Source organism: Rhinolophus hipposideros (genome assembly GCF_964194185.1).
Source record: "Rhinolophus hipposideros genome assembly, chromosome: 16".
Classification (NCBI taxonomy): domain Eukaryota; kingdom Metazoa; phylum Chordata; class Mammalia; order Chiroptera; family Rhinolophidae; genus Rhinolophus; species Rhinolophus hipposideros.
Window position 1 is genome coordinate 46,786,817 of NC_138062.1, and position 24,910 is coordinate 46,811,726.

General features: G+C 53.3%; 2 protein-coding genes across 7 annotated transcripts in view; one reads left to right on the plus strand and one right to left on the minus strand.

Annotated features, from left to right (window-relative positions):
• The first annotated feature begins 46 nt into the window (after window positions 1-46).
• DDX39A (DExD-box helicase 39A) lies at window positions 47-15,448 on the plus strand. Of its 3 annotated transcripts, XM_081075821.1 has the most exons (12): window positions 47-162; window positions 7,483-7,652; window positions 11,283-11,494; window positions 11,625-11,752; window positions 12,589-12,681; window positions 13,017-13,200; window positions 13,900-14,018; window positions 14,359-14,490; window positions 14,582-14,691; window positions 14,793-14,937; window positions 15,038-15,185; window positions 15,287-15,448. In XM_081075821.1, the coding sequence occupies exons 3-12, from the start codon at window positions 11,287-11,289 to the stop codon at window positions 15,301-15,303; spliced, it is 1,284 nt and encodes a 427-aa protein (XP_080931947.1). In that variant the 5' UTR covers window positions 47-162; window positions 7,483-7,652; window positions 11,283-11,286; the 3' UTR covers window positions 15,304-15,448. The 3 variants fall into 3 exon arrangements, with proteins under 3 accessions (XP_080931947.1, XP_080931948.1, XP_080931949.1); XM_081075822.1 differs by lacking the exon at window positions 47-162 and having other exon boundaries at window positions 7,562-7,706; window positions 15,287-15,441; XM_081075823.1 differs by lacking the exons at window positions 47-162; window positions 7,483-7,652; window positions 11,283-11,494; window positions 11,625-11,752; window positions 12,589-12,681 and adding an exon at window positions 13,629-13,689 and having other exon boundaries at window positions 13,134-13,200; window positions 15,287-15,431.
• ADGRE5 (adhesion G protein-coupled receptor E5) overlaps window positions 15,389-24,910 on the minus strand; it is a 15,629-nt gene continuing 6,107 nt past the window's right edge. The window contains exons 5-19 of one of the 4 annotated variants that reach the window (XM_081075812.1): window positions 23,398-23,529; window positions 22,669-22,815; window positions 21,487-21,527; window positions 21,262-21,339; window positions 20,129-20,306; window positions 19,938-20,045; window positions 19,505-19,728; window positions 18,648-18,830; window positions 17,619-17,810; window positions 17,166-17,404; window positions 16,942-17,008; window positions 16,702-16,793; window positions 16,424-16,592; window positions 16,234-16,332; window positions 15,389-16,148 (exon numbers count right to left, since the gene is read on the minus strand). In XM_081075812.1, coding sequence (XP_080931938.1) covers window positions 16,119-16,148; window positions 16,234-16,332; window positions 16,424-16,592; window positions 16,702-16,793; window positions 16,942-17,008; window positions 17,166-17,404; window positions 17,619-17,810; window positions 18,648-18,830; window positions 19,505-19,728; window positions 19,938-20,045; window positions 20,129-20,306; window positions 21,262-21,339; window positions 21,487-21,527; window positions 22,669-22,815; window positions 23,398-23,529 — 1,979 coding nt within the window. In that variant the 3' untranslated portion in view covers window positions 15,389-16,118. The remainder of the gene's footprint in view (window positions 16,149-16,233; window positions 16,333-16,423; window positions 16,593-16,701; window positions 16,794-16,941; window positions 17,009-17,165; window positions 17,405-17,618; window positions 17,811-18,647; window positions 18,831-19,504; window positions 19,729-19,937; window positions 20,046-20,128; window positions 20,307-21,261; window positions 21,340-21,486; window positions 21,528-22,668; window positions 22,816-23,397; window positions 23,530-24,910) is intronic. The other 3 variants (XM_081075813.1, XM_081075814.1, XM_081075815.1) reach the window with 3 other exon arrangements.

Consider the following 24,910-nt stretch of genomic DNA (forward strand, 5'->3'; position numbering starts at 1 on the left):
GTGACCGCCGAGGTCGGCGCCCGGGGAGGGGGCGGGGCCAAGGGGCGGGTCTCCCAGCGGCCCCCGGGGCTGCGGGGTCCCGCCTGCCCGGCGTCCCCTCTCCGCAGCCACCAGTACCTCGTTTGCTCCCCGCGCCCTTCTGGATCCGCACTCTGTACAGAGGTACCCCATTTGAGAGCGCGGGAACCCGAAAAGAGTGAGCCCCGTTAAAGCAGGGAGTAGCGGAGGCATTTGGGCCTCCTGGGACCCCTCAAAAACCAATTTATCCCTCTGTGTTTGGAAACTCAGGCCTAGACCCCTTCGGCCTACGGGCCCGGGTTAAAGGGCACGGGAACTCCCCCGTTGCCTATAGACAAGCTCTGGGTAGATCTGGGTTCAAATCCCAGCGCCTCACGCCTTGGGGGAACCCCAAACCCCTAAGAGCGCCTCGTCTATGAAACAGAATTTACCCACTCACCCCTTAAGTTTGATAAAATAAGATACTGCGGACCTAGTGCTCGATACAGTAAGCGCTCGATCAGTGTTAGCTGTCATTTTTATTATTGCCGTTGTTATGAAAAGGGGGTTGAATAGCAACTCCGTCACTGACTCGCTGTGGGCACATGGATCCTGTGGCTGCTGAGCCTCAGTTTTCCCCGCTGTAAAATGGGGGTCAGCTTCTTTGGGCTGCTGTATGCAAACAGCGCTCCCTAAATGCAGACTCGTGCTCAAGCGGAGGCAGAGGGTGGAGGCCTCGGCGGAGACTCTCCAGGGTCTCCGGGAGTCTCTGGAGTGTGCAGCTTGGCTCGTGGCCCACGTCAGCCTCCCTTTCAAGCGGGTGACTGGACCAAACCGCAGTCCCTGGGGCGCGGGGCGGGAAGCGCTCCCTCGCGGCGTTGCCTGCACTCTGGCGCCCTCCTGGGACCCACCAAAGTACAGAGAGCTGCGGGTTCCTTGGTGTCTCACGGCTGTGCGTGATTTGCCTTGTCCCAGAGACCAGGGCACGATGTTTTCTCTTTCCCTTTTTTCTTTGGGCGACTCTTGGGGGAGGGAGTTAACAGAGAAATAAAGAGAAGAAGGAGAAATTATACTAATCCAGAACCTGCCCATTTCTCTCCCCTCCCAAGGCCCCCACCGGGTCTAGTCTCAGTCTTCCCTCACCTGGACCAGTGCAGTCGCTCCTCCCAGGTCTTTCCGCTCTGCCCTCAACCTCAGTCTGTTTTCCCCCACAACAGGCCAAGTGCCCCTGTGAACACCTGTATCAACTCACATCCCTCCTCTGCCTAGAACCCTCTATGGCTCCCACCTTCTTCAGAGTAAAAGCCAAAGTCCTAAGCACGACCCCCTTCAACTTTCCCCTCTCCTCTCCTCCCACCTCCCACTTACTTGCTCACTTCCTCCAGCCACATTGGCCTCCTGGCTGTTCCTTGAATATTTATTGATTGAATGAAATAACCCTTTTGACCTAGTTCTTTTGCTCCAAATTTTCAGGTGAGGAAACTGAGGCTCAAAGAAAATACCCTAATCCCAGTTATGGAGCCAGGATGTTTATGGCCCTTGCCCTGAGGAATCGGGTGTCTTCTTCTAATTCTAGCCTTACCCATTTTACAGATGGGAGGATGTGGCAGAGTAAGGATGTGAGCCAGCCCAGGACTGGGCCACCCAGTCCAGGGATGGGCCCTCTACTGCCTGCCACGTTCCAGGCTGCCTTCCCGGATGGAGCTGGGGAAACCTGCCAAATTCTCACTCCAACCTTCCAGCATTCGTTTACTCAGCGATTATTTATCAATGCCCGCTGGGGACATTGGTGGCACTGGAAACAGAGTCACACTCCAGGCTTGAAACTTGGAGACCAAGGACTAATTGCACAATTTCAACCAGATATGATAACTGCAGCTGCTCTGGCTCCTCATCAATCTGCTCTGGGGCCTTGGACACCCTAAATCATACCCCATCTCCTACCCCTACCTGCTGGAAAACCTGCTCCCAGCTGTCTGGAGCTCTTAGGAAAAACTTCCGAATCCTCACCTGGTCTACAAGGTGGTTCTGTCAGCTCTCTGCCTACCTGTCCAGCCACATCCCCCACCACACCCCTCACCCCCATTCAGCAACACTGGCCTTCTCTCTCTTCCCCAAATATTCTTACCTTCCAAACTCAGGGCCTTTGCACTGGCTATTCCCTGGTTTGGAATGCCTTTCCATCACATCCTCAAGGCTGGCCTCTTTTTATCATTTAGATTTCTGTTTAAATGTCACCTCCTCTGAGAACTTCCCAGAGTACCTCCATGCCCTGTCATATCTGGCTCGTGGCCCTGTTTTATTTATTTTAAATGTAACTTTCTGAGATTGCCCAGTGTCTGGCCTATGCTCGTTCAATCTTTGTGGAATGAGTGAGTGGACACAGTGTAAGATGTCAGGAGAAAGGTATTCCAGGCCTGTGGTGGCTTTGAGGAGGCAGCCACCTACTGTGGAGGAAGCAGAAAGGATGGCAATGAAGTTGAGTTGTGAAAGACAAATTGGGAATTTTTAAAGTGGGTAAAGAGGAAAAGGGCGTCTGGTGGAAGGAACAGCAGGAGCAAAGGCCTAGAGGTGAGGGAGAACCTGGCATGTCCTGATTCCTCTGCCCTCATCACCCCTCACTCACTTCACTCTGGCCTGACAGCCTCTTCACTGCTCTTCAAACATGCTTATTCCTGCCTCAGGGCCTTTATGCTGGCCGTTTCTGCAATACTTCTCCTCATCTTGGCATTCCCTTCCTCCCTTCATTTCTATGTTTACTCAAATGTCTTCCCTGACTGCATCTCCACCTAAAACAAGCCCTACCCTCTCCCTACCAAACGCTACCCCTCGCGTAACTTGATTTTCGTTGCAAATTTGACTCTAGTATTTTCTTTCTGATTTGTCTTGACCAGGAAGATGTCAGCTCCCAGAGGATAGGAATCATTATCTGTCTTGTTTACTGCTGTGTCTCTAGCTCCTAGTACAGAAAAGATGCTCAATAAAGAGCGACTGGATGAACAAATGGGTGAATAAACCTGGCATCATAGGGCATGGCTAGGTTTCCGGTGCTGATAAAGCTGGAGTGGAGGGCAGGCTCCAGATGTTGCAGATGATGGGGATGGAGTTCAGACTTGACCCTGAGAACTGTGGGAGCCACTGATAGATTCTTAGCAGGGGAGAAACTGAAAGAGGATTGTTTTTCCAAAGATAAAGCTCTTTGCAAACCAAGTCTCCACCAATAGGGGCCAAAGAAAGAAATGGGAGTAGATTTATCTGACACCAGAAGAACTAAATGTGTTAACAAAGTCAAAAACACCTCCTTGAATAGGATAAAAAAGCAAGTAGAAAAAAATGATACAGTTTGAAACTGTTGATATCAATTACTAAAAAAACCAGAATGAAACTATCAAGTCTGTGGTAATGTATGGAGTAGTGTGATTGTAGTGTGCCTGGCATCCCGGCTGAGGGTCAGGCTACCTGGGCTCAAATCCTGGCACTACCACACACTAACAGTGAGACCTGGAACCAGTTACTTCACTGCTCTGTGCCTCAGTTTCTTCATCTGTAAAAGGGGATGATAGTAGCAGCACCTACCATGTTTCCCTGAAAATAAGACCTAGCCGGACCATCAGCTCTAATGCGTCTTTTGGAGCAAAAATTATTTTATAAAACAAGACCGGGTCTTATATTAATTTTTGCTCCAAAAGACGCATTTAAGCTGATGGTCTGGCTAGGTCTTATTTTCGGGAAAACACGATGCCTCAGAGGGTTGCTGAGAAGCTTAAATGAATTCTTATAAATCACAGAATTGGGGTGCTGTCATTGTTCAGTCTCATTTTTATTGAGGATATTTCTGCGATTTGGGAGGGGAATGGAGTTGGGGAGGTGAACACAGGTGATTTCCACTTTAACTATAATGTGTTATGTTTTTTATTTTAATTATTATTTTGATTGAGGTACAGGTTACCTATGGTAAACTACACAGATATTTTGGTGTAAGGCTCCGTGAATTTTTATATACGAGCAATACACCCATGGCCATGACTTAGGCCACTCCCCATCTACGTAAATTTTACTTGTGTCCTTTCTCAGGCAACCTTGTCCTGTGGATTCTACCATATCACCATAGATTAATTTTGCCTCTTCTTGAACTTCACACTGTATGGAATCATTTTATGATTTTCTTATGTCTGGATTTTTCATGTCTGGATTCTTTCAACATGTTTTGTTTTCTATTGAAATAAAATTCACATACCATATAAATCACTCTTTAAGTGTGCCATCTAGTGATTTTTAGTAATTCACAATGAACATGATGTTTTAGAGATTTGTCCATCATGTTGTGTATATCATTAGCTTATTCCTTTTTATTTCTAGTGGTATCCCAGGGTGTGGTTGGACCACAGTTTCTTTCTCCATTCACTTGTTGATGGACATTTGGGTTGTTTGCAGTTTGGGGCTATTATGCATAAAGACTATTCATTGCTCGTTATCTTTTTGTGGGCAAAAAGTATTTCATGTACTGTCAGATCTATACCTAGGATTGCTTAATCAATCGGTGCGTGCCTATTTTACCGAATGGGTCTCATCTGGGGTGATTTTCTCCCTTTCTCCAGGAGGGACATTAGCAATGTCTGGAGACATTTTTGGTTGTCACGACTGGGTGTGGGGTGGGTGCTACTGGCATCTATGGGGTGGAGACCAGGGATGCTGCTCAATGCCCTACAATGCGTGGGACAGCCCCCACCACAGAGAATGATTGGCCCAAAAAATAGCAAGTGTGCTGAGGTTGAGAAACCTGGTTAACTGTACAACAAACTGCCGAATCATTTTCCAAAGTGACTTTCGCATTCTACATGCCCACCAGAACTTCTCCAACCCCTGGTCTTTTTCTTTTTAGCCATCTGGGTGGGTGTGTTTTAAATCTTTTATATGTTAAAATTATTCTGAACTGAATCGAACCAATTGATGAAAACATGTTAATGTTTGTTAATCTTGGGTTGTTGGGTAGTGGGTGTACTTTAGGAGACTCTGATCTTTTCCTTTTCTGGATTTAAACTTTGTGGAGGGTTTTGTTTGTTTTTTGAATAGTAGAAGCTCCCCCTGGCTGCACAGGGGTAGGTGTGCTGGGGTGTTTTGCTGTTTCCCCGACTTCTCAACTGGACTCAGTTGGCCTCCTCCACAACCCATCTCAGACGATCTAATGATTCCAAGCTGTTTCCCACCTGCTTTCCTACGGCCCCTCCTCTCTCCCTGACACTGTTTTTTCCCAGGCTTTGGTCTCTGTCTCTACCTTCCGAGAATGCTGGCCCAGTCTAAGGGAGGGAGATATCTCGGCCTGAGCTTGAATCCCTGGCAACAGTTTGACCTAAGGCCTGGGATTAACACTCTTTGGATGTCAGCTCACCCACCTGACAATGGAAATGCTAAAACACACCTCTTTGTGGGCTGGGAATTCAATCTGTAGATATATTTAGATTTCTCAGAATAAGGCTGAGCACCAGAGCAGGGGTCTAGGCTGAGGAGTGAGGCAATTGCTTCAGGCACAAAATTGAAGGGGGTGCCAGAAAACTGAAGATACACAATGTTCTAATGCAATAATTTTTTTTTAAATCAAAATTAATGCAAAAAATCCAAATAAAGACAGGATCAGTAATCTTGATCTTGTCCTTCTGCCTCAGGCATCAACATGGCTTGGCACCATGTAACACTGTTACTGAGTCTTGTCTTTACTTAAATTTTTGGTATTTTATCATAGATTTAAAATTAGTTTTGATTTTAAAATAGTGCATTCAAATATTATTTATCTTGATGACTTGAGGTTTTTTGTTTTGGGTGCCCCCTTAAATTCTATATGCCTCACCCTCATCTTGGCCCTGCTGGGCACACAGTAGGTACATGTTATGGTATAATATATACAATATCTATTTTTTAAATTAAAGTTTGTTGGGGTGACAATTGTTAGTAAAGTTACATAGGTTTCAGGTGTTCAATTCTGTAATACATCATCTATAAAGCCCATTGTGTGTTCACCACCCAGAGTCAGTTCTCCTTCCGTCACCACATATTTTACAATATCTGTCTAAGCCTCCCTCTGGATGGATTGATTTCTCTTCATTGGGCTTTTTGGCTGAAACTGTACCTCTAGTGCTTCAGCTTTGAATTCATTGTCTAGAACATGGACCCCCAGATAGCCTACACTAAATGAGATTGAAATGCTTGAACCTCCTTGGAAAACTGGTGGAAGATTTAACTGCGTCAGGGACTTAGGGAGACCGGAATGCTGGAACAGGCTTGTTGTTCCGACCTGCTTACCTCCTCTCCCTGCATTGCCCCCCCCCCAAAAAAAAATCCCCCAATCAAAACAGCTGAGAAAAAACTGATTATACCAGGTGTAGGCAAGGACCGGGAGTAACTGGAACTTTCACAGGATGCTAGTGGCAGTGTGAAGTGGAACAACCACGTGGGAAACCTGTCACGCTCTAGTAAAGATACACACGTGACCTGGGGTCCACCCTTCCACTCCCATGTATCTACCCTGGAGAAGGGAACTTATGTTCACAAAAATACCTGTACAAGCTTTACTCATCATGGCCAAACTTGGGAAACAACCAAATGTCCAGCAACAAGTGAATGGAAAAATTATATTGGTTATATCGTGATAGGGCCAAACAGTGGAACGCTATGCAGCAATGAAAAAGAATTAAGTGTTGATATATGCAGCAACATGGACAAATCTCAAAACATCCTGTTGGGCAAAAGAAGCCAGACACAAAAGACAATCTATTGCATGATTCCATTTATATGAAATTCAAGAGCTGATAAAACCATAGTGATAGAAATCCACAGAGCGGTTGCCTGGCGGGGGCAGGGGGTAAGGAGTGCGTCTGACTTGCGGGGCACAACAGAACTTTCTGGGAAGATGGAAATGTTCCTCCTGTTCACTGGGCAACAGTCGCTCCGCCGACAGTCTGTTCCTCTTACTGTAAACTTTACCTCAGTAAAGTACTAGGAGAAAACATCTGGGTTTTGGCTTTTGTCCTGAACCTGCATGGCTACCAGTACAGCGTCTAACCCAGGACATGACTCTCATCAAACCCGCACTGTGGCTGTGACCATTTCTCTCCCTCCCACAGCCTGAGGAGCCCCTTCCCCACTGCCGGCACAAAATGTCCTCTCCATACCTTCTAAGCTCCCAACCCTACTCAGAACCTTTTCAGAGCTTCCCCCTGGACGATCGGGTGGCGGCGATTGATGCCACTACAAGAGCCCAGGGTAGAGGCCACAAGGGTGAAAAACTAGCCACGGTTCACCCATTCCAGCTTCGATTGCCAGTACTGAATATGGCGGCGCCCGCCGAGGCAAACCCAATCACGTGACAGGGCGCAAGCCGACGCTGGCTCAGCCTCCTCGGCTCCTACTTTTAGATTGACCAATGAGTCCGAGGCAAGAGGCACGCCCTCTTTCCTCTGTCCACCAATAGCCTCCCGATGCCTCCCTCAGGACCCAATCACCGCTCCCATTTCTCTTGACTGAAAAGCCAGCAGACCAGTGAGCGCAGCCTCAGTCGGACGCAGGAGGCAGGAAGAGTCATAACTCGTGTCGGTGCGCGGGACCGGTAACCGGAGTCGGGCGGCTTTCTTCGCTGCACGCGGAGGCGAACGGGGAATCAGGTGAGCGGCAGGTCCGAGCTGCGGGCCTGCGGTGCAGGGACGTCGGATCTGCGGGTGAGCGGGCAAGGGGAGATGCCCGGGGTTGAGGGGAGATAGAAGGGAGCGCGAGAAAAGGGGTACAGGGCGGTTGGGGCGGGGATGCGCGCGACTGCAGCCGTTGAGCACCCGGGCGCATGCGCCAGGGGCGGGCCGGCTGTTGGCGCGCGGGCCGCGGAGCCCGTTTCCGGATGGGTTGTGATGGCGGCCCGCAAGGGACTTGGGGAGAGAGGCTGCTTGTTGGAGGAGACTTTGAGGCGACCCACGACTGTGCAGGGAGGGATTCGGAGGGCGACACAGGAGTCCGGGGCCGTGGTGGGAGAAGCCGGAGCTTGTAGACGTGACGGGCTTCTCCGAGCCCGAGGGCCTCCCCCGCCCCCACTAGGCTCTGTTCTTGCTCTGCGGTTAGCTGAGATCCGTGGTTCCAGGGACTTAGGGCACACAAAAAAAAGTGTCCCAGTGAGGAACAAACTGAAGTGGATATCCTTCCCGGGATTTGAGGGTGAAAGGGTACGCGCTGTCACTTGCGGTGTCAGCTCCCACGTTCATCCGCTTCTGGGGCCTCGCAGTCACTGTCACCCCTTCTGGGCGGGGCAAATCCCGCCAAATCCTCTCCTGATCAAATTTGTTTTGAGTTTTATATCCTGGCTAGGCACTTCCTAGAAAATTTTGTGCCTCAAATTCAGTGTGCTCCCAAATCCGTCTCCGTCAAAATAAATCAACATTGTTTGACCTCCTTTATTTCTTTTAAACACACCATCTGGTCAGCCAGGCTTGAAGCCAGTGTAGCTGGCTTAGGTACTGACTTATGTAGCTGACAGTGTAGCCCAGTGTAGCTCTCTTATGCCCACGGAACACGCAGGGCATGGGCCCACCCTGTGTTCCACCTTCTTCCCTATTTAACACCTCTACCTTGGTTAATATTTTTTTCCCTTGGTGACTGGTTTTCCCTGCTGCTAGTCTCATTCCCCACTCCTCTTCCACGTAACTTGCTCTTGGGCAAGTGAAGGGCAAAAACTGAGTCACTGAACTCAAACCTAATCAGAGACTCCCGGTACGAGCATCCTAGACCTAACCAGCTCTTCCAGCTTTGTCCTCTGCCAGTGTCAACCCAGTCCTGTTCTTCGTTCCCCAAAAGGGTCTGGTGCTTTTGGGACAGACCTTTTCTGGCTCCTGATGTTCTCCCTACTCCCTAGGAAATGACCTCTTCCTGTCTTTGCCAGTCTGAATCAGACAACCTCTTTCAAGAATCAGATAAGAATACATGATTATTCTCTAAATTCCACCTGAGGCCTTGATTCTGGTTCCATTTACTCAGCGATTACTGTTGAGTGCTTACCTGGTGTATGCCAGGCCCTCCCTGTCCTAGGCTCTTGGCTGGGCAATGGGGCTGGCATGACTGGAGGGGTTCTTTTTAGGTCGGGACCAGCAGGAAATGCTCTTCTGCGGCAACAGTCCTGAGGGAAGTGGGATTTGTGAGCATTCTGGGCAGCAGGAGCAGCAAGTGCAAAGGTGCTCGTGTGTGTTTGAGAGGCAGCAGTAGACCAGTGAGTGAGGGCAGTGGGAGAAGTGAGGTCTGACTGTAGAGGGGATCCGGTTGTGTAGGGTCTGGTAGGATGGTGAGGACTCTTGTTCTGAGCACGGTGGGAGCGTGTGGATGGTTTTGAGCAGGAGTCATTAGCTTCTATGGGCTCCGTGTGGCTGCTGTGAGGGGAATGGCTCGAGGGTCCTGGGGATGCAAAACAGGGAGACCAATGAGGAGGCTGTTGGCATAATCCAGGCCAGAGATGATGGCACCTAGATGCCCATCAACCGACAATGGAGAAACTGGTACTGCATCCTATGCAATAGAATATTATTCAGCCATGAAAAGGAATGAAGTGCTGATACGTGTTACGATGTGGATAAATCTTGAAAACGTACTGAAAGAAGCCAGACACAAAGGAACGCACAGTATATACTTCTGTTATGTCCAAAATAGGCATTCATGAAAAAGAAAGATGAGTGTCAAGGGGGTTGGGCGGATAGGATGATAGCTACAGGGTACATGGTTTGTCTGCAGTGGTGAGATGTTCTAAAACTGACTGGTAATGGCTGCATATATCTATGACAACTGAAAACTCCTGAATTGTACACTTTAAATGGGGAACTGTGAAGCACGTGAATATCTCAATAAAGCTGTTCTGACGTAAGAAAGATGATGGTAGCTTGGGACCAGCAAGGTAGGTAGCAGGGGTGAGAAGTGGCCTGATCTTCCTGATGGGACTTATTGGGTGATTGGATAGGAAGGGAGAGAGAGAGAGAGAAGACAGAGCCATTGAGAATATGGAATTGCCTTTTCTGAGATGGAGAAGCAAGTCTGTGGGAAGAAATGGAGGATTTTGCTCTGGCATTTTGAGTTCAACTTCCAAAGGGAGATGTAGAAGAGGTGGCCCGTAACTGAGTCTGGAGTTGAAGGGAGTTGTGACTGTTAAGAGACAAGTTTGGGAGGCCTCAGTACGGAGGTGGTGAAAGCCTCAGGGCCTGATGAAGTCACGGAGAGAACGAGTGTCCGGAGGGCCAGAAATTGGGCCCAGGACCCTCTGCACCCAGCTCAGGAAGAGCTCCTGCCCCCTAGACTGGAGGCTGGGGTGGGGCTGTGGTGACAAAAGACAGTGTTGTCATGTTTGGGTCCCTGTAGCACCGCTTGCACCAAGTAGGTACTCTGTATGTATTGTGTTAAATAAAGCCAGAAGATGAGCAGAGCTTTGTATTAATTCCGTCTACTATCTCGGCTTCAATTGTGTTGGCTTGGGCCCGTTGGGAGGCCTTTTTGTGAGCACACTTAATTATTCCCCAGTGCAGACCACAGAGAGTGGGAGGAGCAAGGGCTGGGCAGACGCTGCTCTCATAAACTCAGATCTCCAGCAGCCGCAATTCTAGGTCTCTGGGGTCGTGGCCTGTGCAGGCGGGGTGGAGTCCCTGGGGAGTGATGGGGCTCCTTTTGGCTAGGTGGTCTGAGGTGGTTCATTAGAACTGAGACCGGAATGCTGAGACCTAGGAGCAGCCCCTTCTGGCGGCATCAGTGGACTGTAAAAGCTTGGGGTATAGGGTTTGATGAGTGAACAGCGAAGCAAGTCTGGGGGTGATTTGAAAGGGGTGGTATGGAACGAAGTGTTCAGGGGCCAAGGAGAAGGTTTGGGAGGGCCGGGGGGAGGAATTGGGCTATGGCTCTGAGAGCAAGTGAAGCCTTTGTTGGTGGAGGGTGTATGTGCGCTTGTGGGTATGGCTGGCCGGGTGCAGGGAAGGCTGAGGGATTTGGAGGAAGGTGGTGGAAATGTGGCCACACAGGCTGAAATTGGGGGGTGCTGCCCAGATGAAGCTGACAGGACCTGCTGCTGGAGTCAGTGTGGTGTGAGGGAAAAGAGTGACCGCTGAGCTGCACGGGCTGGGTGCCTTTCCGGGTGAATGCTAAGATCTGACCCTGGCACATTGCCCATTTTGACCTGTCAACAGCCCACAGCCATGTGTATGTAGCCTTCTCCCTCGCTGCTGGGTTTTCCTGTTTGTGTCTCAGTTGCTTCTCTGGGCCCTTCCTCCCTCCTCTGTTCTCAGTATCATGGCGGAACAGGATGTCGAAAATGAGCTTCTGGATTACGAGGAAGATGAAGAGCCCCAGGCTCCTGCAGAGAGTACCCCAGCAGCCCCTAAGAAAGATGTCAAGGGGTCCTACGTTTCCATCCACAGTTCTGGCTTCCGGGACTTCCTGCTGAAGCCCGAGCTCCTGAGGGCCATTGTGGATTGTGGCTTTGAGCATCCGTCCGAGGGTACGCCTCCCTGGTCCTGTCCACCACGGCCTTCCTCTGAGTGGTCTCCCCATGGTCCCCTCAGCCACCTGGTGAGGGGCCCACATGGAGCATCTGGTTTCCAATTGCTCACGTGCTCTCTCTCCCTCAGTCCAGCACGAGTGTATTCCCCAGGCCATCCTGGGCATGGACGTCCTGTGCCAGGCCAAGTCTGGGATGGGCAAGACCGCAGTCTTCGTGCTGGCCACCCTGCAGCAGATTGAGCCCGTCAACGGACAGGTGAGTGGGCGCCCTCCCTCCCAGGCCTGAGCTTCCTGAGGTACCATGGCTCCTCCTGTTCAAAATTCCTGCTGCCACATTCTTTTTGTGGGCTTTGAAAATAAACTACAGTATTTAGTTGTAACAAAATTTTCCCCCAAATGATGAGCCAAAAGAAAAAACTGTAAAGTGCCCACAATTTTACCATCCAGAGACATGGCTGTTATTTCACTGTGTACTTTCTAAATTGTGGCTGTTTCTGAGTGGGGACTACGCTGCGCACGGCTTTGTTATTGATGTTGCTGACAGGCCATAGGTGTCTTCTCATAATCCGGAACATTGTGCCCACTCTCTTGGGGGATGATTGAGCCGAACAATGGTATTCTGCTCTTACCATGCTGGGGAAACATCCTTGGGCTGTGTCGGGGTGCACAAGCCCTCGTTTCCGTAGGGTAGATGGTTATTAAGGAGGGTGGTTGGGTGGGAGGTCGCGGTGTGGTTTCAGTGCTTGGTGGTGTGGGCCAGAAGGCCAGGGCCGCTGCACAGCAGAGACTCAGCACGGGGACTCCTGCCAGCCAGGACAGGCTGTCCCACCATTCAATCCTCACTGGGTCCCAGTGTTGGGAGACAGGCCTCTGTAGCTCTGAGAGGATGCAGGGCGTGAGGTGGGCGAAGGGCTGTGAGAGGCGTTTGGACTGGGCCTTCTCGTGGCCCAGGTGTGGGGAGCAGGTGGTGGTTACCCTTAGATGGGGGCCTGGTCGGTGTGGGCTGTCAAGGGAAGAGAGCAGCAGTGTGGGCTCTGGCCAGGGAGGATTTAGGACACCGCTTTGAGTGAGTCTGTCCTGCCCACCCCATAGGTGACGGTCCTGGTCATGTGCCACACGCGGGAGCTGGCCTTTCAGATCAGCAAGGAGTATGAGCGTTTCTCCAAATACATGCCCAGTGTCAAGGTGAGCCCCCTGGGCCGGGTCTGGTGCCATGTGGTCCTCTGCAGCCTGGCTGGCCTTGGCTCTGGCCCAGCCAGCATTTACCAAGCTTGGCTGCAGTGGCTGCCTTTGAGGTTTTTGGTGGTTTATGCTCCTTAAAAGCCTGGTGAATTATGCATGCCCCTCAGAGTCCTGTGCCAGTCCCAGCCCTGGGCTGCTTTTCAGTGGAGCTGCGCCCAGGGTCTCAGGCCTCTGAGGCAGGGCTGGCAGGGCTGCGGGCTTGGTAGCCATTGGCATGGAGCGCGGTGCAAGCTCCAACCCTTAGACAGGCAAAAGTGATTTCCTCTCCACCTGGATAGGTGTCTGTGTTCTTCGGGGGCCTCTCCATCAAGAAGGACGAAGAAGTGCTAAAGAAGAACTGTCCCCATGTGGTGGTGGGGACTCCAGGCCGGATCTTGGCACTTGTGCGGAACAGGAGCCTCAACCTGAGGAACGTGAAGCACTTTGTGCTAGACGAGTGTGACAAGATGCTGGAGCAGCTGGGTGAGTGTCCTTGCCCGGTCAGTGGGAGTTGCCGGAGACCCACCCAGCTGCACCCTCCCCACTCACAGCCCCCTGGGCTTCAGAGCCAGGTGGGCCCTGGCAGGGCAGGCTGAAGGTTGCCTCAAAGGGCGGTCACATGGGTGGTCGACGCACGGGTCTCCTGTAAACAGTTTTACGGCAAGTTCTTGTGTTGGCTGAGTATGACCTGCCACTTCTGAGCCCAAGCTGAGCAGGACCATAGGGCCCAAATGAGCCACTGTCGAGCACACGTACACATCAGCCCTAGGCTTGTTGTGGCCTCACCACCTGCTGGGTTAGTTCTAGGCCCCTGCCTGCCCTCAGTGAGCCCCGACAGTGCTGGTGGGAGATGGGGCTTGTGTCCTGGGAGGCAGCTGCAGCTCTCACCCCAGCGGCTGTCTCTGCCTCAGGCTCCCCTCCCTGAAGCGTGGCTCGAGGCGCGCTGGCACGGCTGCTCCGCTCTGGCAGCGTGTAAGTGGATTGCAGCTCCTCCCGGGCCTGCACTCACCCCAAGTCCAGCCCCTCAGGCACCAGGCCATGGGGACTCGCCCCTCCCTCCACTCCTTGATGACACTGCCCTTAACATGGTGCCAGGTTGGGAGGGGCTGGGTCTGGTCTTGGGTTGGGGGTCGTGGTCTGCCACGTGCTCACGCCCACCTGTTTCTTGCCCTCCCCACCCAGACATGCGGCGGGACGTGCAGGAGATCTTCCGCTTGACACCCCACGAGAAGCAGTGCATGATGTTCAGTGCCACTCTGAGCAAGGAGATCCGCCCCGTCTGCAGGAAGTTCATGCAAGACGTGAGTAGGTCGAGGCAGTGGCCAAGACCTCAGTGCAGCAGCCTTGGCCCTTGTCCTGGGGCCTGAGCTGTCACTGCTGCAGGACACCCACACTGCCCTCACGGCCCAGTGCTGGGGGGCCATGGAGCTCTGCCTTCTCTGTCTTGTCAGATTGGGAGCTGAGCTTGGTCCACACCTGAGCCAGACCAGAGCTTAGATCCAGCTGTTGGGAGAGAAACGTTTACTGGGTATAGCAGCCCCTCTGGGAAACACTAGATAGAGTTGCTCCTGGAAAGTTCTGGGCAGGTGCGGTGCCCAGGAGTTAAGCCCTGCCTGCCCCTTGCCGGTCCCCTTCCCTCAGCCCATGGAAGTGTTTGTGGACGATGAGACCAAGCTCACGCTGCACGGTCTGCAGCAGTACTACGTCAAGCTCAAGGACAGCGAGAAGAACCGCAAGCTCTTTGATCTCCTGGATGTGCTGGAGTTTAACCAGGTGACAGCGCTGTCGCCTGTCGTGGGGTTCTGGGCCTTCGGGAGGCCAGTGCGCGGGGCCTCTGGCCCTGACCGCTGCCTCCCTCTGGCAGGTGGTGATCTTTGTGAAGTCTGTGCAGCGGTGCATGGCCCTGGCCCAGCTGCTTGTGGAGCAGAACTTCCCAGCCATCGCCATCCACAGGGGCATGGCCCAGGAGGAGCGGTGAGTGCACGCCACCCTGAAGGCTCGAGGCAGGCCCCTCCGAGGGAGCGCCGCCCAGGAACCCCGTGCCTGATGGTCGCCTCTTGTTCCTCCTGACCCAGCCTGTCACGCTATCAGCAGTTTAAGGACTTCCAGCGGCGGATCCTGGTGGCCACCAATCTGTTTGGCCGAGGGATGGACATTGAACGAGTCAACATCGTTTTCAACTATGACATGCCCGAGGACTCGGATACCTACCTCCACCGGGTGAGTGGCCCCCTCCTGGGGTGGGGACCTGGCCCGGCTTGTCCTTAGATTCCCCAGGTTGTGTCTCTGTGGCTTGACCCATGTTCCTGTCTCTCTGCAGGTGGCCCGTGCGGGTCGCTTTGGCACCAAGGGCCTGGCTATCACTTTTGTGTCTGATGAGAATGATGCCAAAATCCTCAATGACGTTCAGGACAGGTTTGAAGTGAATGTCGCAGAGCTTCCTGAGGAAATTGACATCTCCACATATAGTGAGTGGCTCGGGCAGGAGGGGTGCAGTGGAGCCCTGGGGCCAGCGTGGGGGTGGGAGGGGCTCTCCTCTCCTCTCACCAACGTGTGTGTATCTTAACAGTTGAACAGAGCCGGTAACCACGCGCCTGACGGCCTGGAGCGACCATGGCTTCCACATGCTGCTTCAAGTCCTCTTTCTAGGCAATAGTGGGCCTTTCTTTTTACTGTTTGAAAGCTGTAGATTTGTGTAAGAATAAATTTTTATTATGGAAGCCTGGCTCCCACCCATCTGTTCTTAATTGTTCTACATTTCACAGACACAATGGACCTGGCCAGGAACTTCCCAGCCAGCCAGCAAAACCACTTTCTGTATCAGTGAGATTTAATTTTAAGTGTCAACATTGAAAAGTTTATACAGATAAAAAAATATTACACAACATCCACACTTCAAAACAGTGAGAACCCTCTGCCCCAGTGCGGGGCAGATAGGCCTCTGTACCGTGAACCACAGGCAGTGCAACTGGGAAGGGCTCTGCCCTTCTCCCATTCCTGACCCCAGTCTTAGCTTAACAGGAAAAGGAACCCCAGCACTCTTGCCTTTTGTTCTGTAGCAAAGAGATGAGAAGGAGGACAGGTGGCACAGGAACCCTCAATCTGTCCAGGTGTTGTGTACCTGGGCAAGGGGCTGCAGCCCTGGGCCAGCTCCAGCCCACCCTGGATCCCAGCTGGGGTACAGCAGAGGCAGCCAGAAGCGGGCCCGTCAGGTCTGACTTTCCACCCTGGCTGTGTGCTCCAGGGTTTGGTGCCAGGCAACAACTGTCAACTCCTCCCCGAGGCACATACGGGGGCAGGATGGCGGAGGGAGAGAGTGGTGGGAGAGAAGGGAACAGTCTTCCGCATGTGTGAAAGCTGCTGAGGCCACAGGCATTGCTGCCCTGGCCAGAGCTGCAGGGTCACATGCCCGACTCTGACGGCCTGAGGACCTGGAGAGAGAGGAACCCCATGAGGACTGAGCCCAGAACAGGCTGCCTTTTGGTCTGACACCCCCACCCCAGAGTCAGCCCTTACCCGAGTCTGATTGTGGCTGGAGCCAGATGTGGACGTGGCAAACTCCGAATACTTGTTCCCGACGACCATGCAGGCCCATTTCCGATACTCTTCTCTCACCTGCAGGGCCCAGGATGCCAGGTCAGGGGAAGGGCAGCCCTGGGAAAGGGGGGAGGGTACCGGCCCAACCCCGGCTTGGCCCAAAGCCCACCTTCTTGTTGAGCAGGCAGTGCAGCAGGAAAAGGAAGAAGCCCTGCAGGCAGTTGAGGATGGTGAAGGTGTAGGACTGCACCTGGCTCCTTAGGTCCAAGAGGAACAGGCCAAAGACCCATGTACAGCCCAGCAGGAAGAGCTGCGCCAGGGCAGTGATGGTCAGCACCCTAGGGGAGGAGAGCAGCTGCAGCAGGGTAACCACGTGCCTGACGGCTTGGGCCAACCCCTACGGCCAACCCCCAAACCCCCCCTCTCCTGGCCAGCCCCAACCTTCACCTCGCCTTCTTTAATTTCTTCATGTCTGGGTTGATCTCAGAGAACTTCTGAGTGAGCTTCCAGACCGTTGTCATGAAGATGACAGCATTGCACTGGGTGAGGGACAGTAGGATTAGTTCGGGGTTGTCCTTGGAACTCGAAGGTAGAGAGCTGGTCTATGGGACTCAGGGAGAGGCCAGGTGGCTTAGTCTGAGTTTGAGGGTGGGGTGTGTGTGTGTGTGGAGGGGAGGGGTTAGTTACCAAAATGATGAAAGCCACGGGTCCGTTGAAGCTCCAGATGAGGCCGCCTTCGTAGTCCAGCCAGCAGCTGGGCAAGAAGGGAGGGGTCCGTCAGCGGGAGGGGAGCAGGGCACTGCATCGGGCAGCCCCCGCACCCTGGGCCAGCATCATCACCAACCCAACCCCCACCCCGACCACGTACCCCAGTCTCCTCGCCTCCCGTGGCTCCACCACCCCGCACTCACTAGGACACGGACCCTTTGACACGGCCATAGCCCTCGCTTTTAACGGCCGCCGAGACCGCCACGATGAGCCCGGGCACGCCGTAGCCGATCAGGTAGAGCCAGCGCTTCCCAAGGCCCTGGCCCTGGAACACGCGCACCACGAGGAAGTAGAGCTCCAGGCCTTCGAGGCTCATCCAGCAGAAGGCGGCCAGAAACCAGTAGTGCAGTAGCCCGGCCACTAGGCGACAGCGTAGCCCCACCTGCGGGCAGGGGTGGGTGGGGCGACATCAGTGTGGGGCGGGGCCACGCACTGTCGGAGCCAGAGCCCTCGGGGTGGGCGGGGGGGGGGGTGAGGTGTGGCCAGGCTGCTCTAGAAGGCATGTGGGCGGAGCCACCGTCTCCCCCACCGAGCCCCGGGAGTGGGCGGAGCTACCCCTTTCCTGGGCATCGCTGGCCTACCGGGCGGGGTCTCACCTTGTCGCCTTCGTTTTCGATGCCCAACAGGAAAATGGCGGAGCCCACAAAGAGGCAGACGCAAAGGTGCAGGTGCACGGTAGTGCGCGAACCCTGTATGGGCCGCACTAGCAAGAAGGTGAGGATGCAGAGCAGCAGGCAGACCAGTGACAGCGACAGTCCCACCTTGGTGATCAGGGCCAGCTTCAGGTCCTAGATTCAGGACGGGGTGGGTAGGTCTCCATCAGCACCCTGCGGCCTTCTGCCCTCCTTGTGAGCCCCACCGCTGAGCCCCACCTGGGACCCGGCCAGAAGAACTCAGATCAGGCTGCTCACCTTCCCCCACTTCCTCTGCCTTCAACATCTGAACAAACCTGCTGTCTCTGTCATCCTAAATACCCCCTACACACACACACACACACACACACACACACACACGCACGCACACACACACACACACGCGCGCGCACACACACACGCACGCGGGTGCAAGCAGGGATCCCATTATGTACCTAGACTGCTCTCCCAAAAAAGGTCCTCAGTGAAGCCTTGACTGCCACACCTTTTTCAATACTGATGGGTCATCTCCTCTAACCTTATCTCATGCCCCTTCCACACCCGGCCACACCTACCAGCTCACAAATCCCACACTTCAGTACTTCCTGGGCCTTTGGCCTGGACCACCAACCTCCCCTACTTTGCCAGGCTCATTACAGTTATCCATGTGGCCCAGTTTATGGATCACCTGAGGCCGCATACAGAAAGCTGTGGTCTTCCCAGCATTTAGAGATATTAAAAATTGGATGGGGGTGGGTAGTCAGAGGGGCACTGCCCAGAGCACGGCCTGCAGTGCCAGGCTACACTCTTTAGTTGCTGAGTCATGGGGAGGTCTGGGAGTTCCAGGGAAAGAGCTGGGGGACATGGCATGGGGCCACCTGGGCTGTGCAAACATACAGAAGTAGTTGGTCCTCATCAAGAACCTGCTTCCTGTCTCACCTAAGCCAGCCTTGCTATGTGTGGGCTTTTGAGGATGGCCCCAGGGCTGCTCACCTCAATGTCATAGTGGGCCATGAGGATGGCAAAGCTGCTTAGGTGGCTGCATTGACAGGTGATGCTGCCATTCCAGCCGCCCAGCTTCCAGCAGCCAGTGGTGTCCCAGTACCCGCCACTCTTATTGTCACCCTTCCAGAAGGCACAGATCAGCTCCTGCCGTGTCTCAAGTTTACGCATTACCTGTGGGCAGACGGGATGGTTGGAGAGGTTAGCCTAGGGTTCTGAGCTTAGGTTGGGTCTGAGGAAGGCTGCTTTTCGTTGACAGATATTTACGAAGCACCTACTGTGTGTCTCCGGCCAAGAGCAGACACAAGTCCCTGCCCTTGTGGGGCTGATATGCTCATGCGGGAGACAGATAGTAAATAATAAGAAACCTAAATATGTAAACTAGAGAGTGTATTAGAAGGTGAGAAATGCTATTAAAAAAAAAAAGAGGGGGTGTCCGGTTAACTCAGTTGGTGAGAGCGTGGTGCTAATAACACCAAGGTTACCAGTTCGGTCCCCGCATGGGCCATTGTGAGCTGCGCCCTCCTTAAAAAAAAAAAAGAAAGAAAGAAATAGGATAGGAGAAAGGTGGGTCATGATTTATTACAGATTATCGTTGTAAATAAGGTCATGGAAAGCCTTAAAGAGAAAGTGACATTTGAACAAAGACGAAACACATCAAGAACTGAGTCATGTGGGGAAAAAGTGTCCCAGGCAGAAACCAAAGCAAGCGCAATGTCTCTGAGCTACGTTTAAGGAAGAAACAGAATGGGTGGAGGTGGGGGAATGAAGGCTGCAGAGGGACCACCGTGACTTTGGCTATGGGGTGAGCAGTGGGGCTGATCCCCCCTCCCCACCCAAGGACTCACAGAGTGGGAGAAGGCGAAGGTGACAGGGGAGTCTAGTTTCTCTGTCTTCATGTTGCTCAGAAAGACCAAGTTGACAGCAGAGACGAGATTGTGCTGGACAGCCCTGACTGGACTTGCATGTGTCTTTTCCAGCTCGGCTTTCTTCTCGGGGTCCAGATGGAAGGCGGCGTTTTTCAGCAATTGACCCATGCTTGGGCTGGAGAGCATGCCTGCTACGGAGGGGTCTGGGGGAGAAACACACTGGCTACCTTCACCTGCCCTCCCTCCTCCCTCCTAAGAAGTCTAAATCAGGCTTGGCCAGGCCACTGTGATCCCTGGAGTCCCTCAAGATGGCTCAATTTCCAACTGTTACATATTTGGAAACTCACCTCTAATTCCATCCCAGCTCCTTCTTCCTCCTCCCACTGGTGCCCCTCCAGCTCCGGGCTTTTACCTGAGTCCTTGCTTCCAGCTGCCATAGACCAGTTCAGCAGCATGCGTGCATGGCTCTGGCCGATGGTGACATTTCCATTCCCTTGCTTCCGGATCATCAGGGACAGCTCTGAGGGGAGAGAGACAGTGACTGGGGGCTCCAGGTGGAGAATGGGGCCCAGGGCTGGGATTGGGGGCAGGATGAGGCCTTACCTGTGTTTTTTGGGGAATGGTAGGTGAAGGGGGCTTCAGGCATGGTCAAGGCCAGGGTCCTCAGGAAGTTTTCGAGGCCTGACAGCAGGTTGGTGGCTATGCGGAGCTGGGCCCACGAGTCCAGGGTCTCCAGGTCCCCGGGTTCTTCCAGTAGCTCCTCCAATGACTTGATGAGATCCTGGGGGTGATGGGTGACAGCTGCTGGGTCATTGCACCACAGGGGCTGCTCGAAGAACCCTGATCTCACCCCCTCACTCACTAGAGGACACACGGGTGAACCACCCAGGTTCCTGGGGGACAGGCACAGGGGAATCGAGACACTGTAGTAGCCAGAAGACGAGTAGGGGAATCGAGTATATGCCTGTGTACACATATGTATTATAACAATTGCCCTTACATTAATCGGCCGGGTTCTATTTTACGTGTGCACTATCCAGAACTGTTGCCACAAGCCACTTGAAATGTGGCTCCATGTTGAAAAGGTAATATTTTGGATCTATTGGGTTAACTGCAATCTTCATATTAATTTCATTTGTTTCCTTTTTTTTTTTTTTTTTAAGCAAAGCTACTGGAAATTTTTAAATTGCATAAGAGACTTATATATTTCTACCAGGCTAAGCACATATACTAAAACATATATTATGCTTACTGTGTGCCAGGCACTATTCTTTGAGCCTTGCTTCTCTTAGTTCATTTAAACCTTCACAACCACTGTAGGAAGCAGGCACTATTTTCAGAGGAGGTGACGGAGGCCCAGAGACGAGGAGTCATTTGCCTGAGGTCACACTGCAGGAAATGTGGCGGGGTGTTTGAACCTTTGTGGCCCAGCTCCAGAGGCAAAATTCTTAATTGCTCCATTCTATTGTCATCACATCCCTCTTGATCTTGAGTGAGTGTGTGTGTGTGTGTGTGTGTGTGCAGGCCCTGCTCTGGCCATTGGCTGACTCAGGAATTGGGGTGTATATGAACATCTGTGTTTGTGTATTGGGATTATGTATGGTGTATATATTGTGCTTACGGCCACATGTGTTTCTCTGAACAGAGGCCCCTGCTTGGGCTGTCTCCCCTCACACTGAAGCATTCCTCAGCCACCCCCACACTGTCCTGGGGTCCCCCCCAGGTCCTGCCCTTACATGGATGGTGACCTGAGGCGAGGCAGAGTTGTCGTTTCTGCTCAGATTCTCCACCTTTTCAAAGAAGTGGGAGAGACTCTGGGGAGAGAAGAGATGAGAGGTCAGAGAACTTCATGCATGAGTAGGGGAGCTTGGGAAAAATGGGTGGACACGGTGGGCTATGCAAAGGGATCCCTGCCTTCCAGGGCACGTGTGTGTGGGGGGATCCCCTACTGGGCCACTCACCTGGCTCTTGATTCCATGGGGCGGGGTCCAAGTGGGGATCACTGCAGAGAACAGAATGGCGGTTCATTAGGTGTGAGAGTGTCTGTGTGTGTTGGAGGCGGGTCTGGGGTCAGGTCAGGCCAGGTACCTTCACATTGGGTGGTATTTTTGAAGCAGGGCCCAGTTGGGACCACTTGCAAAGTCCTTGGCCTCGCTTTTCCTTGACCCTAGCTTAACGACAGATCATCCCCCTGTGGCTTGAGCTGAGAATGTCCCTCCTGTCCCAGTTCCCAGCTTAGAAATTGCCCTGAAACTTTGATCAATACCCTTAGGCTTATTGATCATAATCTCTATGGTCTAGCATTCTTTCCAGGCTAATCCCATCATTGTTCCTGGGTCGCTGATGCCACCAGAGAATCATGGTGGCAGAGGGAAGGCTCCATCTCCGAACCACCTAGCCTCTGGAGGAACGCCCAGACTTTCCCTTAAATATCCCAGGCTAGTCTGAGAAAATGAAGGCAGTTTTTGGAGGTGTTAACCCGCTGCCTTCTCAGATCACCGGTGCTCTGACAATAAACGCGCAGGCAGCTCGCGCTCCAGACTCAGTTGCCCTCCAGTTTCATTTTGTCTATTCAGGAATCCAGGTTTGGGGACCTAGCTTCGGAGGCAGTGTCATGTGTATGAGCCCAGAGTGTTGACACAGCAGGTAGAGTTGTCACACTGATGCCCCCCAGAATGGCACTCATCCACATCTGGGGACATGAAGAACAGGCCTGGTCCCACCCAATCAGGCCCCTCTCCTCTCCATGCTCTGCCCCCTCACCCATATTAGTGCCCACCACCCCCCTTGGCTGGAGGTGATGCCACCTGATGACTGCACGTCCCTGAGTGGTGGACGCAGGGGTTACGGGAGGTGTGCAGAGGCCTGACACATAGCAAGTGAGCCCCGTACAGATGTAAGGTTGGGAAATACCTTCCTCCCGGTTAGTAATTGGCTGCTGCCTGGGGTCCCCCAGGAACCTTCTTCTTGGTACCCCAGCTTCTTCCCAGGGACCCCTAGATCTATGCCCATTTAGCCTCAAAAGAACTAACACCTGGCACAGCAGGGCACCCCCAGCATTCATTCTGCTTGGTTTGTATGAGTGCCACTGAATATGTGATCAGATGGTTTGAGTGTGGGAGTGTGGGATCTGAGCTCCAGACCTTCGCAGACGGTGGTGTTTGGGCCATTAGGGGACCCAGGCATTGGCTTCCAGCCAGGGCGGCAGCTGCACTTATAACCGCGCACAGTGTTGAGGCAGTGGGTGGATTTGTGGCATGGTTTTGTCTCCGAAATACATTCATTCACATCTGAGGACAAAACCAGAGCATCAGGCCCTTCCTTCTCCACTTAATACTCCCACTTCTCACTGCCCAGCACTAAGGACTCTACCATTAGTACACGTGCCACTACCTGGTGACCTTCAACTTCACCCTCAAAGCACCTTATGGCAGCCTCCCTGCAAGATGAGCACAGTATAAATCATAGTCTCCAGTCTATAGGTGGCAAAGCCAGGAGGAAAACTGAGTCATGGGGGCTGAACTTCCTGATGAATGACTCTTACCTGCTCCTTCCTGGGCCCTAGGCCTGGTTACCTTTCTGGGAACTGGAAGTGACACCTCCCTCTGCTCACATGTGACAGATGAGGAAGGGGTGGGGCCTGGGGGAGCTCACAGGGGCTCCACAAGGGAACCCCAGGCCCCAAAGGCCCTGCTGCCTCCCTGCTCTGTGGCAGGACCTTTCGGGGAGACAAATCCCTGGGCAGGGCCTTGGTAGGCCCTCGGCGTTTTGGAAACCTGAGACTCTTTTCCTTCCTCCTCCGGCAGCAGGACCTTCCTCGGCTCCTTCCCCAGCTCCAGTCTAGCCTCACAGCGTTTTCCCAGGGCCCGTACCTTTGCACAGGTTTGGGTGCTGCTGGTCGAACTCCAAGCCAGGCGGGCACGCACAGGTGTAGCTGCCTGCAATGTTGACACAGAAGCTGCGGCCCTTACAGATTCTGGGGTTCAGCTGACATTCATCTATGTCTGCAAGGGGAAAGAGAGGGTGATGGACTCCAGCAGCCATGGGCAGCCTTCAGGGTTGGGTGTCAGCCACATTTCCTGGCATGGAAGCATCTGGAAGGCCCCACTATCTCCTCCCAGGAGAGTGGCCTATGGGTGAATGTGGTGGCCAAGGTGCTCTGTTATCCAGATGTGGCCAGAAGCAGCCCAAGTCCTCCCAATCTGCCAGCTCTGGCTCCCTTAGCGTCGTTGGGCATCTCCCAGGTGGGCAGGGACGTCACAGCCACCTGTGTCCCAGCCTGAGCATTTGGACAAAGGCCAGGTGGGCCTTCCTGGGAACCAAGTGCAGGGGAAATGCTGTGTTGCCCTGACTCCTGCTGGAGTGGGTGCTGCTGGCTGAGTTCTCCTTGGAATCCTGGTGACAGCACCCTCCTGTCCTTGCTAACTCTGAGACTCCAGCTCCATGGAGATGGGCCAAGACCCACCCCTGGGCCTGGCCCCTCAAGGATGAGGCTTTCAGGCAGGGGCTTGGAAAATGAGAATGATGCTTGACAGGCCAGGGCCACCCCAAGAGCACCAGATTGTGGTGGACGGGGGGGGCTCATGGCCAGCCATGCAACCTAGGGGCGGCGCAGGTGCCTTTTCTGATTCCCATGACAGCATCCCCAGGACTGGCAGGAAGTGGTGAGAATCCACGTGAGCACAGCCAGCAGTAGGCGAGGGCTGCATGGCCTGAAGGGGGAGCAGGTGCTGATGGGCGGGGGGTGACGTGTTTCTGTCATCTGGCCTCTTGGCCTCCCATAGAGATGTAGACCTGGGGCTCCTGAGTGGAGCTCAGCCTCCATCTTCTGTCACCCAGTGGCCTGGGCCCCCAGGGGGCCTGGGTTGACATCCTCAGGAGAGGGCCGGGCCTGGGGCTGTGGTCCCCAATGATGCCCTCTCTTGTCATATGGTCCACATGGGAACCTCTTCTTTCATCCAACTCTCTGAGTTTGATGTGGGGGGTAAATGTCACCCTGCCTACCCAACATGACACCCTTCTAAGTGCCAGTCTTCTGAGCTGTCTTCAGGCCTGTGCAATGAAGTTATTGGGGAGGGTCAGGGCGGAGCTTTGCTCAGGCAAATAGACGGAGGCTGAGTGGCTGAGAGTTGGGGTCAGGGTACCAGGAGGCAGGTTCTTCAGGGGGAGATGTTGGCCAGAGGCAGGGCCAGCTGGGGAAGGTGGGCCTGAATCACTCTTCTCCCAAGTTTCTTGGCCGGGTCCCCACATCCATCATGGCCCGGGGGCTCTGAGACGGCTCTTGGTGTTGCCAAGCCTCTATGGGCTCCGGTGGAGGCAGGTCTCATCCTGGCAGTCACCGACGGTGGCAAAAAAGAGGATGGATATTGAATGCACTGCACCATG